Source organism: Fusarium oxysporum, chromosome 4 (genome assembly GCF_000149955.1).
Source record: "Fusarium oxysporum f. sp. lycopersici 4287 chromosome 4, whole genome shotgun sequence".
NCBI classification, from domain to species: domain Eukaryota; kingdom Fungi; phylum Ascomycota; class Sordariomycetes; order Hypocreales; family Nectriaceae; genus Fusarium; species Fusarium oxysporum.
Window position 1 is genome coordinate 562,368 of NC_030989.1, and position 13,989 is coordinate 576,356.

Consider the following 13,989-nt stretch of genomic DNA (forward strand, 5'->3'; position numbering starts at 1 on the left):
CCACGATTGAGTTTGGGGACGGCGAGGAGGAAGCTTGACACCCATTCATCGGCCGTCATCTCCATAGCGAGAATAGGAGGATCAGTATCTTCAGGAGGTGGGGTCTGAACCTGCTGAGAGATGGGAGGAAGAGTATCATTAGGAGTCATGGCGGGAGTCGCGAGAGCGGTATCAGCGCAGACGCAGTAGGTTCCATCCTTGCAGAAGCCGCAGCCATCTCTGAAAGGCATAGAGTCCATGGAAGGGAGTTGAGAAGGAGCAGAAAAGGCCTCTTGGGTCTTGCGGGAGAACATGGCTGTGAAATCAGTCTCAGCGTCGGCATTAGATCGATGCCTCTTCTCAGTAGATACGTTAGCCGATGGCGAGGCAGGACGCTTCAACTCTTGAGATCGATCAAGAGCCTCAGCTACTTCGTCGAGACACTGGCAATTTGATGTAAGAGTGCACTTGCCGCAGCCATTAGCCGCGGAGTTCAATACCTCCTCGGCACAGGCACAAGGTCCATTTGGAGAACAGTTGCCACAAGTTATGGCTGTCTCAGTATCGTTGGAAGTGCTCATGTCGAGGGTTTCTGGAGGAGAGATGATTTGGGAGATGGAAAAGGAGTGGCCTGATTGACGATCAGGTCGTGCATCAGGAAGACTGTGTCTCGGTCCCTGACTGGTGGGACTGTGAAGTCCTTCAAACGGGTGCTGAGAACTCATGCTTCGGGATTGAAAATTTGAGTTAAAGACACCTTCATCTAGACGACGTTTGAGAGTCTCGGCTTCTGTCTCGACTCTGATACGGTCCTGTCTCTCTCGCTCCAGCATGTTTTCAAGTAACATGCATCTAGATCGGAAGGATTGGACATCGAGTTCAAGTTCGTGGATCTTGTCCTTGAGTTCTGATTCATGTTTCTCCTGGGCCTCACGTTGCTGATCAAGTTGTTCCTCAAGCTCTCCAACACGAGCAGCCCTCCTCTCTCGGAAGGCCCTCTGAGCTGCGCGGTTTTGAGCCTTGCGCTTAGTGGGTGGTGTATCGGTAGCGGGCTTCCTGCCAGGCTTGGGCCTTGGAGGAATCACCCATTCTTTAGAAGTCATAGACACCTTTGGAGGCTCCGGCGGAGCCGGCTGGGGGCTGATTACGGACGACATGGCCATCTTGTTGATGGAAGGAAGAGCAGTGCGCTGCTGAGGTTGTGTGGGTGGAGGTGGCTTCGCACTCGGCTTAATGGAGAGTGGCGTCCTGTGGCTGTGGGGACCCGATGTGGCTGGTGAGGCAGCAGGACTTGGTGCAGCTGAGATGGCACGATGCCTGGTTCCTGACTGTGAAGCGACAGGTGTCCCGGCTCCAGGGGATGCAATGGACTGAGGTGATGAAGCCGACATGGTGAGAGTCGACGAGTAATAGATGTTGTGGTTGTGGCGAGATCGGTTCTCTTTTCGGTCGGTTGTGCCAAATCGGGTCGGAGTTCCGAGAGATAAATCTTGAAAGATTTGCCGAATCAAGTTTGTCAAATAAAAATTGCCGTAATTGAGTTGTTAATGTTTCTTGCTCCAATCCGAGCTCTTCGTGGACGTCAATGGTGGTTTGGGTTGACAGTCAATGCTGCAGATTGATAAGATTGATTGGGAGCGTAGCTGACGCAACTGCGATGTGACAGCTCGGTGCGATCTCGGCTTTGGCCTCGGTTGATTGATAACGGCTGAGAGCCAGATTGACAGATTGATAAGGTGATGAACCCATCCGAGTACAGGAGCCGGAGGATTTGTAAAGGATCATCAATCAATCAGAACTAAGTTGGAGAGGGGAGAAAGGGTAGCAGAGAAGGAAATTAATCGCGGGGTGCCTCGTTACTTTTGTGCCCCGAGCACAACCGACGGTTGGGAAGCCAATGGTCCGATTCCAGGAGAAGATAGTGGACCTGATCAGATTGATAAGATTTGATTGATAAAAGTTTTGCGGACGTCACACGCCAGGCACGAATCATTTGCGCCAGGCATTCAGAACAACCAGCCAGATGAAGTTTCATCAGATTACGACCGAATTGAACAGCAACTTTTCTCGTAATTTGATTGCCGACCAGGCATTTTTCAGGCATCCAGTCTCAGCGATGGATCTAATCAGTCATAACTTTTGGTGGCTCCGCAACACCTTGACCACCTGGACACATCCAGCCGTGAGACCCTCAGAGCAAGTTATTAAAACTCAATCATTGACGCGACAGTCAGAATTCGGCATTTTATCAGCAGTAGCTCGTCGATCTTGCTGATAATCCTCCGCGGCAGTTCGAATCACGTTGCAGAATATTCGCATTCTCGTCATAATGCAACGAAAGGTAACATCATCACTGAAGATCTCCAATGGTCGTTCTCTGTTCAATGGGTTCCTCCACCGAAGCCCCTCCAAAGCATTGACACACACCTTCTTAATTCGTCCGAGGCTCGGGGCTCACCTGGAATTGGCCGGCATAAGTCGGAGTTGCACGAGCGAATCCGTGATCACGCAGCCATCAGATAAGATCCTTTCAGGATGTATAACTTTAGTGCCAATCCCAGGGTCTCCCTCCGACTTCGCTGTGTAATGGCTTCAACTCTCAGCCCTCTCTCTATACAGGCCTGGAATCCCCATGGAATTTGCGGCGGACTGTTGGGAAATGGCCCGCTCACGTGGGTGAAGTAATTATATCCGGACTGGAACAGCCGATCATAGGACCTTAATTGAACTTGCATTTTCCGTCCATCCAGCGGCTGGTGGTTCGTACCACTTGATGTTGGGGCAAGCTACTAAGCTTGGGGCCAGATGATGTGACATTGAACTGTAGCAAGGGTTCAACGCCGCCTGAAACAGCACGGAATTTTTGGCATCTGACATGGTCAATTTGAAGAGGCTCGATGTTCGATGATACCAATCAACTCGAAATCCTTGTCTTCAGTGGGATATTGACTGACTCCAATTCTCGATCTTCAATACGTTCAAGCCAGCTGTCCTTTAGCCTGGACTTATCCTCGGTAACATATGCTTCGGATCAGTTCCTCAAACGTAATGCGATCTGCTTCCTCTGACTTTCTCTTTGCCCGTCCAGTTGATTCGGTCATGGTATTCAGCGCTCGATCTCCACGGAGCTAAACCCTTTGCCAGGTTACACGGAGCAAGTCTAGAACCAACATGTCGATGATGGCCAATGGGAAAGGGCTCCTCACCCGGAACTTGGAGTTCCAGATAAGGTGATCTTGGCGGTCGGTATTGCTGTCGGGAGCAAATGGCTTAGATCCAGGGCCGTGGGCGACGGGAAGAGTTCTTATATTCTCTCATTTTTGAGGAGACTATCATAAGAATAAACTCTTACTTAGCAGTGAAAATAGACATTTCATTAACCTTAATATGTTATATATTCATATTATGGAAGATAGATATTCTGATATTGTTCTTATTAATATATGGAAATAAAATCGCATTAAGAGTGATCAATATGCCAGTTCAAAGATCTGGGGTCCATCGATAAGATCACAATATCCAATCAAGGCTAGCGCCGCCTAACTTCACCATCACAAGCTCCTCCACCAAATCCATGCCACCTAACCTTTAGCCTACGTCGAGACACTTACAGACAACCGCCCGGTATACAACCACCCATAATGGCCGCCGCGCCAGACAACCTCTCATCCTCCATGGCAGATCTCAGAGTATCCGCTCCATTTACACTCTCCGGCTCAGACACTTCCTCTGTCGATGAAGATGCTCCTCTCCCATTTCCTGAAGCTCTCCCACGCGCCGACTTCTTAGCTCAAGACTTCCAACCTGCCGCCTATCTATCTGCTTTACCACATCGCCACCAAACTCTCGAGGATTTGCGATCAGATCTTCGCGACAGGAGTGCTGCGATCAGCTCTGAACTTCTCGAACTCGTCAATTCGAACTACACAGCCTTTCTTTCGCTCGGCAGCGAACTGCGCGGCGGCGATGACAAGGTCGAGGATGTCAAGGTTTCTCTACTTGGTTTCCGACGAGCTGTAGAGGAAGTCAAGACGAAAGTTACGGAGCGAAAAGAGGAGACGAATGCCCTCAACGGAGAGCTACGTGGCGTACGATCAGCTATTGAGAAGGGGCGCAAGATGATTGAGCTCTCTGAGCGTCTTGCATCACTAGAAGAACGCCTGTCCCTGGATAGTTTACCGAACAATGAAGAGTGGGACGAAGAAAGCGAGGAGGAAGACGAGGACGACAACTACGGAAGCTCCCCAACAAGGCTACTTGTTTCGGCACAAGAATGCAGCCGCATCACAAAGCTACTCGAGTCTTTAGACCCAGATGCCCCGTTTGTGATCAAGATGGAGGAACGTTTGACACGGTGCAGAAACACGTTGCTGCTGGACTTGGGCAATGCTCTAAAAGAAGCAAAGAAGGCTGGTGTAAAAGGACAGGATAGAGTGCTGAAATGCCTGGCGATATATAGAGTGCTAGATGCACAATCAGAGGCCGTCAAGGCCCTCAGAGGCAGTTCATAGCCACAATGAATAATGATACCCACGACGCTCACAAGGTCTATTCTTAATATGACATATGATACAATTATACAAGCTCAAGGCTATTTTTACATGATGCTCGACAATGCCTCGGGGGTAATCTGCTCCTCTGCATCCTTCAACTTTCCATTCAAGCTTATGCCAGGTCCATGGGTTGTGCTGAGAATAACCTCGTGAACCTCCTTGTGCACCTCCTCTGAAATCTCCGCACACTCTGCCTTGACCTTGTTCAGCAACACCTTGATGTTGTTCTTGAGCTGATCCGGCGAGTAACCCAACTGTCCAATAGCCATACGAATAACACCCTGTCTCTCACGGTAATCAGCTGCACCAGCAGAGTCTCGCATCGACTTGACGACATCGGGGACGATGGTTCGCATACGCTTGCTGGGCATGAGACCCTTCGGACCGAGGATTTTTCCTAGACCGGCTTTGTTGAGAGCTCCTTCGCTGGCCTCGTGGCAGATGAGACGGTCGAAGTTGATCTGTTCCTTTTTGATGGCTTCGAAGAGGGTTTCTTGACCGACGGCTACAGCACCTGCGGCGGTGGCTTGCTGAGCGATCTCGCTGCCTTCAGGGCAGATGACGGCAATTTGCCAATCGCTCTGGACGGGGTGGGGAAGTCGGACGCTGTTCTTGATGACGGGTCCGTTTCGGGCGGTCTTGAGGTTGATGTGAATTTCGTACTTGACCGAAGCAGGCGGTTGTCCAACTTCAACGGCTCGTAGGACTCTGTAGAATATTAGTCTCCCCCGCCTGGTGCCATGTTCCCAATCCCACTGACCTCATAGCTTCACATAACGAGTATTGAGGGAATTCCCTCTTGGCCAAGTTATGTCTCTTGAAGTCCTTAGGCAACGCCTTCTTCTTCTTTGTCTTCTTGATTCTCACAACCGAAGCCTGTCGAACTTGTTGAGCAGCCGCCGGGGCGAGGAACTTCGGTATCGTGGGAATTGCCGGTCGAGGAGTCTGGAGGAGGGATAGCCTGGCCATGGAGGCCAAGCAGCGGTCGATTGGCGCCATTGTGAGGGGTTAATTGAGAGCTCTGGCGGACCGGCCCTTGATCGTGATACTCAGATGGCGCAAAAAGTCGAGGTTGCTAAAGTGTTTTAGGTGGGCCTGGAATGTCAGGTGTCGACGCTTATCGATAAGCCCCTCGACTTAATGAGACGTGAACTTGGGAATGGAATCACTTTTGTTTTGGCGGAGAGATACTTGAGATATTGAATTGATTTTGCTAATATAGTCTATATACATGTAAACCTACTCAAATCACTCGCTATATCACTCGCTATCTAATCAACACAAACAAACATGTCCTTCAACTTGCCCAACACAACCTTCTGTCGCGCAGCATCAGCAGTCGTCTTATCAGCAGCATCACCAACACTAATAGAAGCAAAACATCCGTCCTTCAGAGCAATCTCAGTTTCAGTAGGAAGGCGATCCTCGCCACACCATTCAGTATCACGCTCAGACAGAAGACCAGTGTTGATGCGGGTCAACACCCACTGGAACTTGGACGCATCAGTACATTTACCCTCAACCTTGCCAAAGTTGACGTTGAGATAGACATCCTTGGGCAGATAAGGCTTTCCAGAGTCGACAATCTTCTTGACGAGAGTGGTCGCGAGCTCAGCGTAGACAAGACTGCGCTTGGGGACGGGGCTAGTGTTGAAGGCCGTATTTCCGGTAGAAGCTCCAGAGAAGGCAATGGCTGGGATGCCTTCTTCGTGAGCAGCATAGCAAGCGGCGCCGACGGTGCCAGAGAAAGGAACTTGGAGCCAAAGGTTGGTTCCAACGTTGGGACCAGCGACAGCAAGCTCAGGAGCGGCGCCATCCCACAAGCCAGGACCAAAAGTGTCGATACCGTACTTCATTGAAGTGACAGGGAACGAGTTGACCCAGTTAAGATCAGGGCGTTTGGGATCATGACCAACAGGGCCGCTGTTGGCAGGACAGCTGTCGTACTGACACGCCGTGGTGCGGTCCTTGGGCTTCTCATCCCTAGAGCCTATATGATGTTAGATTTGATTGAAACGCGTCTTTATGTGACTTACTGCTGCCAGACTTGTTCTCTGCAGGAGCCGAGAGAACAACGTCGTAACCCGCACTGTTCAAAGCGTCATTGAAAGTGCGGATATATGACTCTGCCCAGCCATCATCGTTAGATTGAACGATTCTCACAGCCTGAACCGCAAGGGGCAGAATAGCAACAGAAACGAAGGACTTCATGATGACTGAGTTGAACGAAAGAAGGTGGGAAACAAAAAAAAACGCGGTTTTCATACCAGGAGTTTCGAAACTATATATCCCCTTTCGCATAATCCATCCCAATATCTGATTCCTCTAATCATCCACTCCGTCCAATACCACCCTCGTGAGCTCTTAGTGCACCCTAGTCCCAAGCCACCAATCAGCATGCATAGCATCCTCCTCACCAGATTCGCATCAAAGCCTGAAACCCCAGGTCATCAGCATCGACCACCCACGTGCCGATCACCAGAGCTAATCAGCGACAGCCCAAGGCAGTTTCGACGTTCATCATTTCCACGTTCACAGCTCAGTGGTGAATGACCCCTGGGACGCATGCAGGTCCGAAGAGCGCGTTTATTCACATTGAGGCAACGGCCCGAGCCGTTCGATAAGTTTTTAAGCTTTTCAGAGGGATTCGGTGACTGTTTTGAGGGTTGGTCCGGGGTGGAATCGCGAACTGCCGTAATCGGGTCAAGAGCCGGCGCCGGTTCGGGCGGAAGTGGAGAAAGCTCCGGGCTCGCTACCGGAGTGCGACTGGGTTGAATGTAACGGCGACGATCATCGAGAATTGTACTTGCATGTGACATTCAAGATATTGAACACTTCCACAAGCATGTCCCGGTGGTACCCAGTACTCAATAGAGAAAACGCATGAAGATTAAGGATAGTGGAAAACTCAGGATTTTAATCGTAGGAAATAAAAAGAGTTAGACAAGTTTAGGTAAGCTTGGTAGACTGGTCAGTGTTATCTTTCCGCCTGCTGGTAGCAAACGGCAGTCTTGGATGTGTTGACAACTCAAAGTGGAATGTAGTTTTCATCACAATAGGTGACGCTGTGGTATGGATGAAAGAATATATAAGCTCCATTATCTTGGCGGAAACGGACCGTATCGTACCCTCCAGCTCTCAATCATGGAAGATAGGGTCTATCATTAAGGTACTGTTACTGGTTTGCGGATATGGCCAACTACTTTGCAATTGAGTTCCACCACATATGTGCTTCTATCACATCGAGCTCCTTGTTGAACTCTGGCTCCTACTTTTCTGCAACTCAATGCAAGAAGTCGATGACTAGTGCATGGTTTCGTTAGTAATGACTTCTTTTCCGTCGTCTTTACGCCAGTGCTCACCAGGAAGATCAGGAGCGTTGATATCTACTCCAACGATCTGAGCCACGATAGACTGCGCCTAACCTGTACGTCAAGTTCCAGGTAGAGAAGAATGCTCGCGCCTTCTTTTTCCATCGGATCTCCCCTATGACAGGGCTCTGACTCTGTCCGGGAATCTGTTGCTGTAGACAATAACCGCGTAGTCGATGGTATACATCCCCTCAGGTATCGAGGAGTGGCTTATTGTTGGTTGTGCAGTGGTCGAAACCCACATTTCTAACTCGCGATGAGCTTGCACAGGTTCGCTTAGCACCTTTCATCGTAAAGTAGAGTTGGCTCCCAGGTGAAATTTCCTTCTGTAAATATCATCAATTCATGCCAGCAATTCCTCGGTGAGTATCATGTATAACTGGTCTACTGTGCATCATCATATGCAGATAGTGCGTCTTGAGTAGGAGCCCGAAAGAAGACGGGAGGTGGTGTTGAGCACAGCCGAACTTATACTTCTTTATAGCTCAGGCCTGAGAACTGTCGAGTGTTTCTAATGCTACGACTATTGTGGTCGCTTTGCTGTAATGACATTCTCGAGGTCATCGACGTTATAATACAGTATTTATAAGGTGTAAAGAAACTCGTGACACGAAAGCGCAAAGCATGACATTACTCATGAAGCTATGTGTGATCGTTGGTGAAGGGGCTCGTTTCGTCACCGATTATGCCGGAGTTTGTATGCATCATTGGCGGTAGAATGTCTATATAACATCTGATAAATCTGGCTCATTGATGTCTTCCTTAACAGCTTCCAAGCTCATCAAGGTCTCGGCCAGACCGCGACTCCTCTCCCTCCTGTCTATTGCAAAGCTGCTCACTACCACCAGTAATGGTTCAGACAGACTGGAACCCTTGAACATTCTGTGACCTTAGACTAACTAGGTTAAAGCTAGAATTTCATGAATTGAGACTACTACAGTAAAGTAAGTCAAGTTCTGTGTATTTTATTTACCTGGTCTGCTCTGATTACTATTATTGCTAACACTTCAAATTTCCACTACACCAAGATGGGAGTTAAGGAAGTTTCTGTAACTCAGTTGTCTTACTATACCACCTGAGGTAGGTAGTGTATAAATACATTTTGTGCCAGAGAACTTTCATACTCTCTCACCATTTAAGTGTTCTCCCCGAAGCCAGCTTTCGCTCTCTCCGTCCATCTTGACGGTATATATACCACTAGTAAGCATAGGCCTCCCTGCAATGAATTGAATGCTGATTAGGATCTCCATAGATCACCTGGAGTGGTGCATAGAGAGAGGTCAACCAACTGCCGAAAGGCTTCAGACCTCCATTTCAGGGTTCCTGGCTATTTTGTCCCCACGAGGTGGGATGCTACAACCAATTACGTTTCTAGCAAGCGTTCCTGATAGAGCCGTGTGTTGAAGAATTATGATACAAAGAACGAAACATTCAATTATAAAACAAGAGTGTCATCCACGTATGAGTATTAGGGCCCAAATGTCATGGAGTCAGCACTTGTAGCAGGAAAAATACCAGTAATGGCGACAGTAGCAAACACCAGCACCTCAATTGCAAATACCCCCAGATCGTTTGTTGCAGTCGTTGGGCTCAGAGAGCTTCATTTTGCATTTGATCAAGGGTGGCCTGCTATCCTCAAGGCGTTTGACCACTTCAATGGTTTGTGGACATGAACTTATTCTCGACAGACTCAGTTCCCTTGGTCTAGCGCATACAATGACTAGAACATGCAAATCTTTCAGGGTCCTAAATCAGTTAGACTAGTATAAGATTTTGATTTAATTCTACCGGTTCGTGTGTCTAAGTAGGATGGCTCTGATTGTGCGTGGAAATGGTAAGAAACCCTGCGATCAAGCTGCATTTGATGCGCCGTATGCGTGGCTGCAATATCAGTGCAAGCATGGTGCTTTCTGTTTATTTCATTGCAAACAAGTTAGGAAATGTTTAGGGTAATGATTGCGATGATGCTTGTAAAAAGTGACTGAATCATGTTGATTGCTCACTTCCCGTGCATGGCGTTTGCTTTCTTTGTTTCATCCATGCAGCTATCCGGACCATCATTTCAGCATCCATTCTTACCCCTTTTACGCCCCCATCTATTCCCATCGTTTTGTTCGAACTATTTCCCACGCTTAGAAAAGGAAACTTCTTGAAATTATTATCCTTTTTTACTGTCAGTTCAGTACAAGATGGGCGACCCTAGGAAAGACATCTTTCATGACATGGCGAGATGGGCACTGAAAGACCACCCCTTCATGTTTGCTCATATACAAGGCCAGCCAGCAACCGCAAAGGTGATCAAAGTTCCTCTCCTTATACTAGATACTTTCGTCAGATTGAAATCAAATGTGGATGTCATCCATATCACAAATGCAACAAAGAAGGATCAAGTCCACAAGGAGCGAGAGAAGCTGAGTGCAGACATGTGTCTTACCACACAAGGCACCAAGAGCATCAAGACGATGGATTACGCCGAAGCAACAAGTATGTTGAAGATCGCTCGTCGAGAGAGTAGCTGGTACCTTCCAGACATTGGTAACAACGCTTGTGCTGTTGTTATCATCATTGAAGCAGACCCCGACTACTCTGCCGAATACGCTCTCGCTCTGACAACCTGGACTAGGGCCTGGTTAGGGTAAGCTTCTTGACCATCACTCCCTGACTGGCTTTGACTGGCTGACAGGCCCTAAGACTGAGGGTAGTTGTCGTTCATCGAGAGATGAATAGCATTGTTGACTGCCGCACCGGGTGATTCGAGATACGGAGGCTTGGGGTGCCAAGTTACTGCAGGCGGTGGAGGCTGTTGCGAAGCAAGCTGATAGTGGCCATCGTAGTGAGGGTAGTTGTTTGGGAATCTGCCATATCCTTGGGGATACAAAGCAGGTTGCTCGTATTCCCATCCCTGCTGGCCGTAGCTAGGACCTGGTGTGGCGTTTCTGAACCCTTGAGGCTGGCCACGATCACGACCTCGTCCGATGTGAGGAGGAATATAGCCTCGGCCACCCGCGTATAGGTATCCGCGGACGTTAGCCCGATGGTTGTTGAAGGACATCGTTCTGCTGCTGATGTATTGTTAATATTACCTGCAGTTATTGACGTTAAGTGTAGTGGAAGGGAAACGTGAAGTTGAGAGGAGAGAGAAACACAGAAGAAAATATGTTGTCGATGGAGATATTGGATGCCCGGCATGGACACTCGCGTTGACGGCCGTTGCTAGTGTCAGGGCAAAGTCCTGCCACTCCCAGACATCAACTCACACTCCGGCCAGTCAATGTACACTCACGCCCTGTTGCACTGGAAGTCTACTTGAAGATTATACATTTCATTAATTATTTACTTATTATGATCGTGAACAATCAGCATTGCCCCTTTTCCGAGACATTATCTCCTAAATCCAGTAGTTCCATGCTCAATGCACATCCTATCCCCCATAGGCGTATGAATAGGCCCATACGTCCAACTCCCTCCAAGTCCCTGGACTGCATCCTTCCGTTTCCTTGCACTCATCGCAGCTACACCCTCGAGGCCTCTTACCCACGGTGCATCAGCAACGTACCAGAGTGCACCAGCCAGGCTTCGTGGATCGACGGGCAAGTCGGGCCACTTGACCAACAAACTCGACAGCATGGCGACGACCATGATGAGAAGAATACCAATGCTCAGACGGGAGCATATCTCGTGGGCTTCACTTGTCTGTGTGAGACTGTATGGTACGTTGGCGAGCAGGATCGGGAGAAACTGGGCGAGGAGGGTGGTGAAGGCGGTGAAGAAGAGGAGAGGGTCGCGGATTCGAAGAGCAACGAAGAAGCCGGAGACTGGGTTTGTTGCTGGTGTCATGAGGACTGATCGTGTAGGAACTTGAGGGTCTTCAGCCATTCGACGATAGGGTGTGATAACAGCGACACCTGACAGGTCAGTATATGTATCAAAAAAGGGGTTAGAAGCGGCTTACTGGTGAAGAGGAACTCCCAGCAAAAGACAACAATGACACCAAGCGCAGAACAAACAAATCGTACACCAAAGTCTTGGCTCTCCATCAGCTTCTTCATGTTCTTGGGCAAGTGTCCAAACGTATCGACAAAGTGATAGTAGCTGATGAAACCAAGCAGACAGATCAAAAACACGAGGAATGTAAAGCGATACCAGAAACTCAATGCCATGAACGTCTGCGGTGCTCGACGACGAGTCTGTGGACGATACGCCATACCCTCTTCATACGGCGTGTTACCATAGGGGGCTATGATATCACGGTTGATGTCGCCAACGACAACAAGACCATACTCGTCTCTACCTTCTTGATTGCGGAACCATCCCATAGCAAACCTCTTCTCTGTAACAGCGCCCTTCAAGTCTTTCCAGTCTTGAGCACCCATCGATCGAATCTCGGGGTTACGAGCAACAAGCGCCGCCGTGTTGGCAGCACACCAGGGATTCGCAAACACGCCGGTTCGCCAGTGACGACTAATAACGCTGAGTGTGAACATGAGTAGAATGGCGATTGCACCGAGAAGACCGACGAGGGCGTAGGCAGCTGTGTTCGAAACACCAAGTTCAAGAGCACAGCCGTCAATGGCACCCTTTTTGCAGCGTCCATAGATCTTGAGACCGACAGCTTCACTGGACAACGGCGCCGCGATACTTGATGCCCACAGAGCGAGTGCCGTCAAGAACGGAAGAGGCTGGTTGTTGAACAAAAGTTTGAACGGAAGATAGATACTCATCCATCCATCGAAACTCAGCAACAATGCCTCACGGCCCAAAGCGCCGCCCTGCCTTGTCAAGGCAGCAAAAGGCTGATACTGCTGCGCCGACTGATTCAGCGCTCGAATCCCCATCGCAAGAAGAACAGCAATAATAGGCGGTAGAAACTTTCCAATGAAATACCCCGAATGCGTAAGCGTATGCGTCGTAGCCTCAACAACAATTTTCGTATCACCAGTCGGCGTCTCAACATCCGTAACAACAACCTTTGTCGGCGGCACAGTTGTAACACGTGTAGTCCCAACAGGCGTGGAAACAGACGTTATAACCTGTCCATCCGCCAGTGTCTGAACCATAGTGACAGGCGGGGGCGCATCAACTACTGTCTTAACCGTAGCAGCGACTTCACTGGTTCTGACCCTTGTAACAGGAGGCTTCGCTACTTTGCCCTCTGAATCTATAGTGAGAACCGAGTAGATCGTCGTCGTTCCAACAGAAGCGTAAACAATTGGTGGACCAGTCCGTGTCGTTTCTCGAACGGTTGTGCGGACGGCGCCGTTTTCTTTTACGGTGATGAGGGTTTTTGTCTGGCCGGGTTGGACGACTGTTGTAGGCTGCCACTCTTCAGGGGGGACTGACTCTTCGGGGATGAAGGATGTGAAGGTTGATGCTGCCTCGGTGATGGTTTCGGTGAGGGTGGTTTCGCCTGTTTCTGTGATGGTCTCGGTTGTTTTGGAGACTTCAATTGAGCCAGGTTCTGTGACCATTGTTGTAAAGACTGATTCGACGAGGGCTGTTGTCAGAGTACCGCCTTCAACATCACCAGTTGCAGCAGGTGTGTCGTCTGTAGGGGCAGGCTCAGGCTCGGGTTCTGAGGCTTGAGATTCTTCAGTCCCAGTGTCGGCTGTTGGTTCCGGTTGAGATGGTTCGCTTGCGACATCTTGCCTCTTCATGTAGAACAGATTTTCATTCGTGATTCTAAACGAACGACTTTCGAGTGTTGCTGTTTTATCATCGCCATTTAATGTGCGTGTAGCATAGATGATCAGCCCCATGAGACCCAACAACACAAGTATCAGAGCGCTGATGAAGGGCCATCGTAGAGGAATTGGTCGGTAATCAGGTCTCTCTCGTTCCCGCTTCTCAGGTTGTCCGGCATCTGTCTCGACAGGATACACCTCTTGTGCAGTGACAGGTTTATACTCGTATGTAGTTTGCTGTTGTTGCGGCTGTTGCTGCTGATACGGCTGATAAGGTTGATACGGCTCATTCTGCAAATACGGCGGCTGATACATCTTGACGATCGCAGAGTTTGTGTATCCAACTTGAGTCGCGTGCAAGGAAAGGAGGCTTTATTAAACTACCACAACCTCCAACGCCCCAGC

The 13,989-nt window shown here is 49.2% G+C and overlaps 6 protein-coding genes across 7 annotated transcripts in view; 1 reads left to right on the forward strand and 5 right to left on the reverse strand.

Moving 5' to 3' along the window:
* The window catches only part of FOXG_07577 (uncharacterized protein), a gene marked incomplete at both ends in the record, with an annotated part of 1,750 nt that extends 380 nt beyond the window's left edge, over window positions 1–1,370 (reverse strand). Inside the window, one exon of the mRNA XM_018386162.1 lies at window positions 21–1,370. Coding sequence (XP_018243281.1) covers window positions 21–1,370 — 1,350 coding nt within the window. The remainder of the gene's footprint in view (window positions 1–20) is intronic.
* A 2,136-nt stretch (window positions 1,371–3,506) lies between these two features.
* FOXG_07579 (uncharacterized protein) lies at window positions 3,507–4,564 on the forward strand. Its single transcript, XM_018386164.1, has one exon. The coding sequence runs from the start codon at window positions 3,621–3,623 to the stop codon at window positions 4,488–4,490; it is 870 nt and encodes a 289-aa protein (XP_018243282.1). The 5' UTR covers window positions 3,507–3,620; the 3' UTR covers window positions 4,491–4,564.
* Window positions 4,565–4,576: 12 nt separating this feature from the next.
* Window positions 4,577–5,531, reverse strand: FOXG_07578 (ribosomal protein L1; the record flags this gene model as incomplete). The annotated part of the gene is made up of 2 exons (XM_018386163.1): window positions 4,577–5,240; window positions 5,293–5,531. 2 exons carry the CDS (start codon window positions 5,529–5,531, stop codon window positions 4,577–4,579), a joined length of 903 nt encoding a protein of 300 aa, XP_018243283.1.
* A 180-nt stretch (window positions 5,532–5,711) lies between these two features.
* FOXG_07580 (uncharacterized protein) lies at window positions 5,712–6,885 on the reverse strand. Of its 2 annotated transcripts, XM_018386166.1 has the most exons (3): window positions 6,800–6,885; window positions 6,569–6,658; window positions 5,723–6,522 (listed from the first exon to the last, which is right to left on the reverse strand). In XM_018386166.1, the coding sequence occupies exons 1-3, from the start codon at window positions 6,831–6,833 to the stop codon at window positions 5,804–5,806; spliced, it is 843 nt and encodes a 280-aa protein (XP_018243285.1). In that variant the 5' UTR covers window positions 6,834–6,885; the 3' UTR covers window positions 5,723–5,803. The 2 variants fall into 2 exon arrangements, with proteins under 2 accessions (XP_018243284.1, XP_018243285.1); XM_018386165.1 differs by having other exon boundaries at window positions 5,712–6,522; window positions 6,569–6,885.
* Window positions 6,886–10,589: 3,704 nt separating this feature from the next.
* Window positions 10,590–10,955, reverse strand: FOXG_07581 (uncharacterized protein; the record flags this gene model as incomplete). Its single annotated transcript, XM_018386167.1, has 1 exon — window positions 10,590–10,955. The coding sequence occupies one exon, from the start codon at window positions 10,953–10,955 to the stop codon at window positions 10,590–10,592; it is 366 nt and encodes a 121-aa protein (XP_018243286.1).
* A 329-nt stretch (window positions 10,956–11,284) lies between these two features.
* On the reverse strand, window positions 11,285–13,899 carry FOXG_07582 (uncharacterized protein; the record flags this gene model as incomplete). Its single annotated transcript, XM_018386168.1, has 2 exons — window positions 11,285–11,808; window positions 11,856–13,899. 2 exons carry the CDS (start codon window positions 13,897–13,899, stop codon window positions 11,285–11,287), a joined length of 2,568 nt encoding a protein of 855 aa, XP_018243287.1.
* Window positions 13,900–13,989: the final 90 nt, after the last annotated feature.

Coding starts and splice junctions, on each gene's coding strand:
- FOXG_07579 (XM_018386164.1), top strand. CDS start 3,621: ATGGCCGCCGCGCCAGACAACCTCTCATCCTCCATGGCAGATCTCAGA.
- FOXG_07580 (XM_018386165.1), bottom strand. CDS start 6,833: ATGCGAAAGGGGATATATAGTTTCGAAACTCCTGGTATGAAAACCGCG. Junction 6,523..6,568: donor AGAGAACAAGTCTGGCAGCA/GTAAGTCACATA, acceptor AACATCATATAG/GCTCTAGGGATGAGAAGCCC.